Raw genomic sequence first — 12,500 nt, 5'->3', positions numbered from 1 at the left:
GTGAGTCTGTGGGTCTCTGTGTAGTGAGTCTGTGGGTCTCTGTGTGGTGAGTCTGTGGGTCTCTGTGTGGTGAGTCTGTGGGTCTCTGTGTGGTGAGTCTATGGGTCTCTGTGTGGTGAGTCTGTGGGTCTCTGTGTAGTGAGTCTGTGGGTCTCTGTGTGGTGAGTCTGTGGGTCTCTGTGTGGTGAGTCTGTGGGTCTCTGTGTGGTGAGTCTGTGGGTCTCTGTGTGGTGAGTCTGTGTGTCTCTGTGTGGTGAGTCTGTGGGTCTCTGTGTGGTGAGTCTGTGGGTCTCTGTGTGGTGAGTCTGTGGGTCTCTGTGTGGTGAGTCTGTGGGTCTCTGTGTGGTGAGTCTGTGGGTCTCTGTGGGGTGAGTCTGTGGGTCTCTGTGTGGTGAGTCTGTGGGTCTCTGTGTGGTGAGTCTGTGGGTCTCTGTGTGGTGAGTCTGTGGGTCTCTGTGTGAGTCTGTGGGTCTCTGTATGGTGAGTCTGTGGGTCTCTGTGTGGTGAGTCTGTGGGTCTCTGTGTGGTGAGTCTATGGGTCTCTGTGTGGTGAGTCTGTGGGTCTCTGTGTAGTGAGTCTGTGGGTCTCTGTGTGGTGAGTCTGTGGGTGTCTGTGTGGTGAGTCTGTGGGTCTCTGTGTGGTGAGTCTGTGGGTCTCTGTGTGATGAGTCTGTGGGTCTCTGTGGGTCTCTGTGGTGAGTCTGTGGGTCTCTGTGTGATGAGTCTGTGGGTCTCTGTGTGGTGAGTCTATGGGTCTCTGTGTGATGAGTCTGTGGGTCTCTGTGGTGAGTCTGTGGGTCTGTGTGATGAGTCTGTGGGTCTCTGTGTGGTGACTCTGTGGGTCTCTGTGGTGAGTCTGTGGGTCTCTGTGTGGTGAGTCTATGAGTCTCTGCGTGATGAGTCTGTGGGTCTCTGTGTGGTGAGTCTGTGGGTCTCTGTGTGGTGAGTTTGTGGGTCTCTGTGTGGTGAGTCTGTGGGTCTCTGTGTGGTGAGTCTGTGGGTCTCTGTGTGGTGAGTCTGTGGGTCTCTGTGTGGTGAGTCTGTGGGTCTCTGTGTGATGAGTCTGTAGGTCTCTGTGTGGTGAGTCTGTGGGTCTCTGTGTGGTGAGTCTGTGGGTCTCTGTGTGGTGAGTCTGTGGGTCTCTGTGTGGTGAGTCTATGAGTCTCTGTGTGGTGAGTCTGTGGCTCTCTGTGTGGTGAGTCTGTGGGTCTCTGTGTGGTGAGTCTGTGGGTCTCTGTGTGGTGAGTCTGTGGGTCTCTGTGTGATGAGTCTGTGGGTCTCTGTGTGATGAGTCTGTGGGTCTCTGTGTGATGAGTCTGTGGGTCTCTGTGTGGTGAGTCTGTGGGTCTCTGTGTGGTGAGTCTGTGGGTCTCTGTGTGGTGAGTCTGTGGGTCTCTGTGTGGTGAGTCTGTGGGTCTCTGTGTGATGAGTCTGTGGGTCTCTGTGTGGTGAGTCTGTGGGTCTCTGTGTGGTGAGTCTGTGGGTCTCTGTGTGGTGAGTCTGTGGGTCTCTGTGTGGTGAGTCTGTGGGTCTCTGTGTGATGAGTCTGTGGGTCTCTGTGTGGTGAGTCTGTGGGTCTCTGTGTGGTGAGTCTGTGGGTCTCTGTGTGATGAGTCTGTGGGTCTCTGTGTGGTGAGTCTGTGGGTCTCTGTGTGATGAGTCTGTGGGTCTCTGTGTGATGAGTCTGTGGGTCTCTGTGTGGTGAGTCTGTGGGTCTCTGTGTGGTGAGTCTGTGGGTCTCTGTGTGGTGAGTCTGTGGGTCTCTGTGTGATGAGTCTGTGGCTCTCTGTGGTGAGTCTGTGGGTCTCTGTGTGATGAGTCTGTGGGTCTCTGTGTGGTGAGTCTGTGGGTCTCTGTGTGATGAGTCTGTGGGTCTCTGTGGTGAGTCTGTGGGTCTGTGTGATGAGTCTGTGGGTCTCTGTGTGGTGACTCTGTAGGTCTCTGTGGTGAGTCTGTGGGTCTCTGTGTGGTGAGCCTGTGGGTCTCTGTGTGGTGAGTCTGTGGGTCTCTGTGTGATGAGTCTATGGGTCTCTGTGTGATGAGTCTATGGGTCTCTGCGTGATGAGTCTGTGGGTCTCTGTGTGGTGAGTCTATGGGTCTCTGTGTGATGAGTCTATGGGTCTCTGTGTGGTGAGCCTGTGGGTCTCTGTGTGGTGAGTCTGTGGGTCTCTGTGTGATGAGTCTATGGGTCTCTGTGTGGTGAGTCTGTGGGTCTCTGTGTGATGAGTCTGTGGGTCTCTGTGTGGTGAGTCTGTGGGTCTCTGTGTGATGAGTCTATGGGTCTCTGTGTGGTGAGTCTGTGTGTCTCTGTGTGATGAGTCTGTGGGTCTCTGCGTGATGAGTCTGTGGGTCTCTGTGTGATGAGTCTGTGGGTCTCTGTATGATGAGTCTGTGGGTCTCTGTGTGGTGAGTCTGTGGGTCTCTGTGTGATGAGTCTGTGGGTCTCTGTGTGATGAGTCTGTGGGTCTCTGCGTGATGAGTCTGTGGGTCTCTGTGTGGTGAGTCTGTGGGTCTCTGTTTGGTGAGTCTGTGGGTCTCTGTGGTGAGTCTGTAGGTTTCTGTGTGGTTAGTCTGTGGGTCTCTGCGTGGTGAGTCTGTGGGTCTCTGTGTGATGAGTCTATGGGTCTCTGTGTGGTGAGTCTGTGGGTCTCTGTGTGATGAGTCTGTGGGTCTCTGCGTGATGAGTCTGTGGGTCTCTGTGTGGTGAGTCTGTGGGTCTCTGTGTGGTGAGTCTGTGGGTCTCTGTGTGGTGAGTCTGTGGGTCTCTGTGGTGAGTCTGTAGGTTTCTGTGTGGTTAGTCTGTGGGTCTCTGCGTGGTGAGTCTGTGGGTCTCTGTGCGATGAGTCTGTGGGTCTCTGTGTGGTGAGTCTGTGGGTCTCTGTGTGGTGAGTCTGTGGGTCTCTGTATGTTGAGTCTGTGGGTCTCTGTGTGGTGAGTCTGTGGGTCTCTGTGTGATGAGTCAATGGGTCTCTGTGTGGTGAGTCTGTGGGTCTCTGTGTGGTGAGTCTGTGGGTCTCTGTATGATGAGTCTATGGGTCTCTGTGTGGTGAGTCTGTGGGTCTCTGTGTGGTGAGTCTGTGGGTCTCTGTGTGGTGAGTCTGTGGGTCTCTGTGTGGTGAGTCTGTGGGTCTCTGTGTGGTAACTCTGTGGGTCTCTGTGTGGTGAGTCTGTGGGTCTCTGTGTGGTGAGTCTGTGGGTCTCTGTGTGGTGAGTCTGTGGGTCTCTGTGTGGTGAGTCTGTGGGTTTCTGTGTGATGAGTCTGTGGGTCTCTGTGTGGTGAGTCTGTGGGTCTCTGTGTGGTGAGTCTGTGGGTCTCTGTGTGATGAGTCTGTTGGTCTCTGCGTGATGAGTCTGTGGGTCTCTGTGTGGTGAGTCTGTGGGTCTCTGTGTGGTGAGTCTGTGGGTCTCTGTGTGGTGAGTCTGTGGGTCTCTGTGTTGTCAGTCTGTGGGTCTCTGTGTGGTGAGTCTGTGGGTCTCTGTGTGATGAGTCTGTGGGTCTCTGTGTGGTGAGTCTGTGGGTCTCTGTTTGGTGAGTCTGTGGGTCTCTGTGGTGAGTCTGTAGGTTTCTGTGTGGTGAGTCTGTGGGTCTCTGTGTGATGAGTCAATGGGTCTCTGTGTGATGAGTCAATGGGTCTCTGTGTGGTGAGTCTGTGGGTCTCTGTGCGGTGAGTCTGTGGGTCTCTGTGTGGTGAGTCTGTGGGTCTCTGTGTGGTGAGTCTGTGGGTCTCTGTGTGGTGAGTCTGTGGGTCTCTGTGTGGTGAGTCTGTGGGTCTCTGTGTGGTGAGTCTGTGGGTCTCTGTGTGGTGAGTCTGTGGGTCTCTGTGTGGTGAGTCTGTGGGTCTCTGTGTGATGAGTCTGTGGGTCTCTGTGTGGTGAGTCTGTGGGTCTCTGTTTGGTGAGTCTGTGGGTCTCTGTGGTGAGTCTGTAGGTTTCTGTGTGGTTAGTCTGTGGGTCTCTGCGTGGTGAGTCTGTGGGTCTCTGTGCGATGAGTCTGTGGGTCTCTGTGTGGTGAGTCTGTGGGTCTCTGTGTGGTGAGTCTGTGGGTCTCTGTGTGGTGAGTCTGTGGGTCTCTGTGTGGTGAGTCTGTGGGTCTCTGTGTGATGAGTCAATGGGTCTCTGTGTGATGAGTCAATGGGTCTCTGTGTGGTGAGTCTGTGGGTCTCTGTGTGGTGAGTCTGTGGGTCTCTGTGTGGTGAGTCTGTGGGTCTCTGTGTGGTGAGTCTGTGGGTCTCTGTGTGGTGAGTCTGTGGGTCTCTGTGTGGTGAGTCTGTGGGTCTCTGTGTGGTGAGTCTGTGGGTCTCTGTGTGGTGAGTCTGTGGGTCTCTGTGTAGTGAGTCTGTGGGTCTCTGTGTGGTGAGTCTGTGGGTCTCTGTGTGATGAGTCAATGGGTCTCTGTGTGATGAGTCAATGGGTCTCTGTGTGGTGAGTCTGTGGGTCTCTGTGTGGTGAGTCTGTGGGTCTCTGTGTGGTGAGTCTGTGGGTCTCTGTGTGGTGAGTCTGTGGGTCTCTGTGTGATGAGTCTGTGGGTCTCTGTATGATGAGTCTGTGGGTCTCTGTGTGGTGAGTCTGTGGGTCTCTGTGTGATGAGTCTGTGGGTCTCTGTGTGATGAGTCTGTGGGTCTCTGCGTGATGAGTCTGTGGGTCTCTGTGTGGTGAGTCTGTGGGTCTCTGTTTGGTGAGTCTGTGGGTCTCTGTGGTGAGTCTGTAGGTTTCTGTGTGGTTAGTCTGTGGGTCTCTGCGTGGTGAGTCTGTGGGTCTCTGTGTGATGAGTCTATGGGTCTCTGTGTGGTGAGTCTGTGGGTCTCTGTGTGATGAGTCTGTGGGTCTCTGCGTGATGAGTCTGTGGGTCTCTGTGTGGTGAGTCTGTGGGTCTCTGTGTGGTGAGTCTGTGGGTCTCTGTGTGGTGAGTCTGTGGGTCTCTGTGGTGAGTCTGTAGGTTTCTGTGTGGTTAGTCTGTGGGTCTCTGCGTGGTGAGTCTGTGGGTCTCTGTGCGATGAGTCTGTGGGTCTCTGTGTGGTGAGTCTGTGGGTCTCTGTGTGGTGAGTCTGTGGGTCTCTGTATGTTGAGTCTGTGGGTCTCTGTGTGGTGAGTCTGTGGGTCTCTGTGTGATGAGTCAATGGGTCTCTGTGTGGTGAGTCTGTGGGTCTCTGTGTGGTGAGTCTGTGGGTCTCTGTATGATGAGTCTATGGGTCTCTGTGTGGTGAGTCTGTGGGTCTCTGTGTGGTGAGTCTGTGGGTCTCTGTGTGGTGAGTCTGTGGGTCTCTGTGTGGTGAGTCTGTGGGTCTCTGTGTGGTAACTCTGTGGGTCTCTGTGTGGTGAGTCTGTGGGTCTCTGTGTGGTGAGTCTGTGGGTCTCTGTGTGGTGAGTCTGTGGGTCTCTGTGTGGTGAGTCTGTGGGTTTCTGTGTGATGAGTCTGTGGGTCTCTGTGTGGTGAGTCTGTGGGTCTCTGTGTGGTGAGTCTGTGGGTCTCTGTGTGATGAGTCTGTTGGTCTCTGCGTGATGAGTCTGTGGGTCTCTGTGTGGTGAGTCTGTGGGTCTCTGTGTGGTGAGTCTGTGGGTCTCTGTGTGGTGAGTCTGTGGGTCTCTGTGTTGTCAGTCTGTGGGTCTCTGTGTGGTGAGTCTGTGGGTCTCTGTGTGATGAGTCTGTGGGTCTCTGTGTGGTGAGTCTGTGGGTCTCTGTTTGGTGAGTCTGTGGGTCTCTGTGGTGAGTCTGTAGGTTTCTGTGTGGTGAGTCTGTGGGTCTCTGTGTGATGAGTCAATGGGTCTCTGTGTGATGAGTCAATGGGTCTCTGTGTGGTGAGTCTGTGGGTCTCTGTGCGGTGAGTCTGTGGGTCTCTGTGTGGTGAGTCTGTGGGTCTCTGTGTGGTGAGTCTGTGGGTCTCTGTGTGGTGAGTCTGTGGGTCTCTGTGTGGTGAGTCTGTGGGTCTCTGTGTGGTGAGTCTGTGGGTCTCTGTGTGGTGAGTCTGTGGGTCTCTGTGTGGTGAGTCTGTGGGTCTCTGTGTGATGAGTCTGTGGGTCTCTGTGTGGTGAGTCTGTGGGTCTCTGTTTGGTGAGTCTGTGGGTCTCTGTGGTGAGTCTGTAGGTTTCTGTGTGGTTAGTCTGTGGGTCTCTGCGTGGTGAGTCTGTGGGTCTCTGTGCGATGAGTCTGTGGGTCTCTGTGTGGTGAGTCTGTGGGTCTCTGTGTGGTGAGTCTGTGGGTCTCTGTGTGGTGAGTCTGTGGGTCTCTGTGTGGTGAGTCTGTGGGTCTCTGTGTGATGAGTCAATGGGTCTCTGTGTGATGAGTCAATGGGTCTCTGTGTGGTGAGTCTGTGGGTCTCTGTGTGGTGAGTCTGTGGGTCTCTGTGTGGTGAGTCTGTGGGTCTCTGTGTGGTGAGTCTGTGGGTCTCTGTGTGGTGAGTCTGTGGGTCTCTGTGTGGTGAGTCTGTGGGTCTCTGTGTGGTGAGTCTGTGGGTCTCTGTGTGGTGAGTCTGTGGGTCTCTGTGTAGTGAGTCTGTGGGTCTCTGTGTGGTGAGTCTGTGGGTCTCTGTGTGATGAGTCAATGGGTCTCTGTGTGATGAGTCAATGGGTCTCTGTGTGGTGAGTCTGTGGGTCTCTGTGTGGTGAGTCTGTGGGTCTCTGTGTGGTGAGTCTGTGGGTTTCTGTGTGGTGAGTCTGTGGGTCTCTGTGTGGTGAGTCTGTGGGTCTCTGTGTGGTGAGTCTGTGGGTCTCTGTGTGGTGAGTCTGTGGGTCTCTGTGTGGTGAGTCTGTGGGTCTCTGTGTGGTGAGTCTGTGGTTCTCTCTGGTTTCATCATTCAGGGCCTCATCGCCGCTCCATCTCCGCGGGGAGCTGTCCCCTCCGCCACTCAGCTCCACCATCGTCCCTCCGTTCCTCTGTGAGTACCCCAGCGACACCAAAGACAAAGGTCCCCCGTGTAGCCTTTAGAATGCTGCAGGGGCAAGTGCTGATAGTAGCCAGTAGCAGCAGCACCAATGAACACACAAAGACCACCACCACCACCATCATCATCACGGTGGCTAGGAGATGTTGACTACCTCGCCTGGTGTACAGGAGGTCGTGGGTTCCACCACCACCATCATCATCACGGTGTCTAGGAGATGTTGACTACCTCGCCTGGTCTACAGGAGGTCGTGGGTTCGATCCCGACCCTGACGATGCCTGCTGCTGCTGTATATTTGGAGTCTGTGCGTCTCTCTCATCATCACCATCATCATCACGCCCCATCACGTGGGAGTTTTTGTTTAAACATAAAATGGCCGCCAGACAAAGGGTTAAAAATAAAATGGCCGCCGGCTGCTGGCAAGTCTTAAAAATAGTAGTAGGTTTTTACCCTTTCAACTGGTACAAAAACGGACACCTTTATACAAGGCATCATGTTTGCAATAACCACAACACAAGCAGTCAAAATGCAAAATATAGTAGTAGGTTTTTACCCTTTCAACTGGTACAAAAACGGACACCTTTATACAAGGCATCATGTTTGCAATAACCACAACACAAGCAGTCAAAATGCAAAATATAGTAGTAGGTTTTTACCCTTTCAACTGGTACAAAAACTGACACCTTTATACAAGGCATCATGTTTGCAATAACCACAACACAAGCAGTCAAAATGCAAAATATCGTAGTAGGTTTTTACCCTTTCAACTGGTACAAAAACTGACACCTTTATACAAGGCATCATGTTTGCAATAACCACAACACAAGCAGTCAAAATGCAAAATATAGTGATAGGTTTTTACCCTTTCAACTGGTACAAAAACTGACACCTTTATACAAGGCATCATGCTTGCAATAACCACAACACAAGCAGTCACAATGCAAACAAAAAGAAACAACTCTGATGCTGATAATGTATGCACTGTCCTTGAAGTTGATTGGTCCACACCCGAGACAGCTTTCCTTAGAGCCTAGTCTCACATGGTCCTTGAAGTTGATTGGTCCACACCCGAGACAGCTTTCCTTAGAGCCTAGTCTCACATGGTCCTTGAAGTTGATTGGTCCACACCCGAGACAGCTTTCCTTAGAGCCTAGTCTCACATGGTCCTTGAAGTTGATTGGTCCACACCCGAGACAGCTTTCCTTAGAGCCTAGTCTCACATGGTCCTTGAAGTTGATTGGTCCACACCCGAGACAGCTTTCCTTAGAGCCTAGTCTCACATGGTCCTTGAAGTTGATTGGTCCACACCCGAGACAGCTTTCCTTAGAGCCTAGTCTCACATGGTCCTTGAAGTTGATTGGTCCACACCCGAGACAGCTTTCCTTAGAGCCTAGTCTCACATGGTCCTTGAAGTTGATTGGTCCACACCCGAGACAGCTTTCCTTAGAGCCTAGTCTCACATGGTCCTTGAAGTTGATTGGTCCACACCCGAGACAGCTTTCCTTAGAGCCTAGTCTCACATGGTCCTTGAAGTTGATTGGTCCACACCCGAGACAGCTTTCCTTAGAGCCTAGTCTCACATGGTCCTTGAAGTTGATTGGTCCACACCCGAGACAGCTTTCCTTAGAGCCAAGTCTCACATGGTCCTTGAAGTTGATTGGTCCACACCCGAGACAGCTTTCCTTAGAGCCTAGTCTCACATGGTCCTTGAAGTTGATTGGTCCACACCCGAGACGGCTTTTCTTAGAGCCTAGTCTCACATGGTCCTTGAAGTTGATTGGTCCACACCCGAGACGGCTTTTCTTAGAGCCTAGTCTCACATGGTCCTTGAAGTTGATTGGTCCACACCCGAGACAGCTTTCCTTAGAGCCTAGTCTCACATGGTCCTTGAAGTTGATTGGTCCACACCCGAGACAGCTTTCCTTAGAGCCTAGTCTCACATGGTCCTTGAAGTTGATTGGTCCACACCCGAGACAGCTTTCCTTAGAGCCTAGTCTCACATGGTCCTTGAAGTTGATTGGTCCACACCCGAGACAGCTTTCCTTAGAGCCTAGTCTCACATGGTCCTTGAAGCTGATTGGTCCACACCCGAGACAGCTTTCCTTAGAGCCTAGTCTCACATGGTCCTTGAAGTTGATTGGTCCACACCCGAGACAGCTTTCCTTAGAGCCTAGTCTCACATGGTCCTTGAAGTTGATTGGTCCACACCCGAGACAGCTTTCCTTAGAGCCTAGTTTCACATGGTCCTTGAAGTTGATTGGTCCACACCCGAGACAGCTTTCCTTAGAGCCTAGTCTCACATGGTCCTTGAAGTTGATTGGTCCACACCCGAGACAGCTTTCCTTAGAGCCTAGTCTCACATGGTCCTTGAAGTTGATTGGTCCACACCCGAGACAGCTTTCCTTAGAGCCTAGTCTCACATGGTCCTTGAAGTTGATTGGTCCACACCCGAGACAGCTTTCCTTAGAGCCTAGTCTCACATGGTCCTTGAAGTTGATTGGTCCACACCCGAGACAGCTTTCCTTAGAGCCTAGTCTCACATGGTCCTTGAAGTTGATTGGTCCACACCCGAGACAGCTTTCCTTAGAGCCTAGTCTCACATGGTCCTTGAAGTTGATTGGTCCACACCCGAGACATCTTTCCTTAGAGCCTAGTCTCACATGGTCCTTGAAGTTGATTGGTCCACACCCGAGACAGCTTTCCTTAGAGCCTAGTCTCACATGGTCCTTGAAGTTGATTGGTCCACACCCGAGACAGCTTTCCTTAGAGCCTAGTCTCACATGGTCCTTGAAGTTGATTGGTCCACACCCGAGACAGCTTTCCTTAGAGCCTAGTCTCACATGGTCCTTGAAGTTGATTGGTCCACACCCGAGACAGCTTTCCTTAGAGCCTAGTCTCACATGGTCCTTGAAGTTGATTGGTCCACACCCGAGACAGCTTTCCTTAGAGCCTAGTCTCACATGGTCCTTGAAGTTGATTGGTCCACACCCGAGACAGCTTTTCTTAGAGCCTAGTCTCACATGGTGTTGGACCAGATGACGCCAAAAGGCGTCTCGACAACCAGCCTCTGGTGATGAGTGGGGCGTTGTTTGTGTTGCAGACGACGGATTGAGGTGACATTGAAGCCTCAGCAAAGTCCACCACAACCGGTAACCACAGAGACTCACAGACTCACCACACAGAGACCCACAGACTCACCACACAGAGACCCACAGACTCACCACACAGAGACCCACAGACTCACCACACAGAGACCCACAGACTCACCACACAGAGACCCACAGACTCACCACACAGAGACCCACAGACTCACCACACAGAGACCCACAGACTCACCACACAGAAACCCACAGACTCACCACACAGACTCACCACACAGACTCACCACACAGAGACCCACAGACTCACCACACAGAGACCCACAGACTCACCACACAGAGACCCACAGACTCACCACACAGAGACCCACAGACTCACCACACAGAGACCCACAGACTCACCACACAGAGACCCACAGACTCACCACACAGAGACCCACAGATTCACCACACAGAGACCCACAGACTCACCACACAGAGACCCACAGACTCACCACACAGAGACCCACAGACTCACCACACAGAGACCCACAGACTCACCACACAGACTCACCACACAGACTCACCACACAGAGACCCACAGACTCACCACACAGAGACCCACAGACTCACCACACAGAGACCCATAGACTCACACAGACACCCACAGACTCACACAGACACCCACAGACTCACATAGACACCCACAGACTCACATAGACACCCACAGACTCACACAGAGACCCACAGACTCACCACACAGAGACCCACAGACTCACCACACAGAGACCCACAGACCCACAGACTCACACAGAGACCCACAGACTCACCACACAGAGACCCACAGACCCACAGACTCGCACAGAGACCCACAGACCCACAGACACCCACAGACTCACCACACAGACACCCACAGACTCACCACACAGAGACCCACAGACTCACCACACAGAGACCCACAGACTCACCACACAGAGACCCACAGACTCACCACACAGACACCCACAGACTCACCACACAGAGACCCACAGACTCACCACACAGAGACCCACAGACTCACCACACAGAGACCCACAGACTCACCACACAGAGACCCACAGACTCACCACACAGAGACCCACAGACTCACCACACAGAGACCCACAGACTCACCACACAGAGACCCACAGACTCACCACACAGACACCCACAGACCCACCACACAGAGACCCACAGACTCACCACACAGAGACCCACAGACTCACATAGAGACCCACAGACTCACATAGACACCCACAGACTCACACAGAGACCCACAGACTCACCACACAGAGACCCACAGACTCACCACACAGAGACCCACAGACCCACAGACTCACACAGAGACCCACAGACTCATCACAGAGATCCACAGACTCGCACAGAGACCCACAGACTCACAGACACACACAGAGACCCACAGACTCACCACACAGAGACCCACAGACTCACCACACAGAGACCCACAGACTCACCACACAGAGACCCACAGACTCACCACACAGAGACCCACAGACTCACCACACAGAGACCCACAGACTCACCACACAGAGACCCACAGACTCACCACACAGAGACCCACAGACTCACCACACAGAGACCCACAGACTCACCACACAGACACCCACAGACTCACCACACAGACACCCACAGACTCACCACACAGAGACCCACAGACTCACCACACAGAGACCCACAGACTCACCACACAGAGACCCACAGACTCACCACACAGAGACCCACAGACTCACCACACAGAGACCCACAGACTCACCACACAGAGACCCACAGACTCACCACACAGAGACCCACAGACTCACCACACAGACCCACAGACCCACAGACTCACACAGAGACCCACAGACTCATCACAGAGATCCACAGACTCGCACAGAGACCCACAGACACCCACAGACTCACCACACAGACACCCACAGACTTACCACACAGAGACCCACAGACTCACCACACAGAGACCCACAGACTCATCACACAGAGACCCACAGACTCACCACACAGAGACCCATAGACTCACACAGACACCCACAGACTCACACAGACACCCACAGACTCACATAGACACCCACAGACTCACATAGACACACACAGACTCACACAGAGACCCACAGACTCACCACACAGAGACCCACAGACTCACCACACAGAGACCCACAGACCCACAGACTCACACAGAGACCCACAGACTCATCACAGAGATCCACAGACTCGCACAGAGACCCACAGACCCACAGACACCCACAGACTCACCACACAGACACCCACAGACTCACCACACAGAGACCCACAGACTCACCACACAGAGACCCACAGACTCACCACACAGAGACCCACAGACTCACACAGACACCCACAGACTCACACAGACACCCACAGACTCACTTAGACACCCACAGACTCACACAGACACCCACAGACTCACCACACAGAGACCCACGACACAGAGACCCACAGACTCACCACACAGAGACCCACAGACTCACCACGCAGAGACCCACAGACTCACCAC

General features: G+C 53.2%; 1 protein-coding gene across 1 annotated transcript in view; it reads left to right on the top strand.

Moving 5' to 3' along the window:
- The window catches only part of LOC144954687 (connector enhancer of kinase suppressor of ras 2-like), a gene marked incomplete at its 3' end in the record, with an annotated part of 36,087 nt that overhangs the window by 18,748 nt on the left and 4,839 nt on the right, over positions 1–12,500 (top strand). Inside the window, exons 6-7 of the mRNA XM_078885122.1 lie at positions 6,796–6,872; positions 9,979–10,027. Of these exons, the coding sequence (XP_078741248.1) occupies positions 6,796–6,872; positions 9,979–10,027 (126 nt within the window). The remainder of the gene's footprint in view (positions 1–6,795; positions 6,873–9,978; positions 10,028–12,500) is intronic.

The sequence above is a fragment of the Lampetra fluviatilis genome, unplaced genomic scaffold (assembly GCF_964198595.1).
Source record: "Lampetra fluviatilis unplaced genomic scaffold, kcLamFluv1.1 SCAFFOLD_879, whole genome shotgun sequence".
Taxonomy (NCBI): Eukaryota; Metazoa; Chordata; class Hyperoartia; order Petromyzontiformes; family Petromyzontidae; genus Lampetra; species Lampetra fluviatilis.
This window is presented reverse-complemented; position numbering and strand designations above follow the sequence as displayed.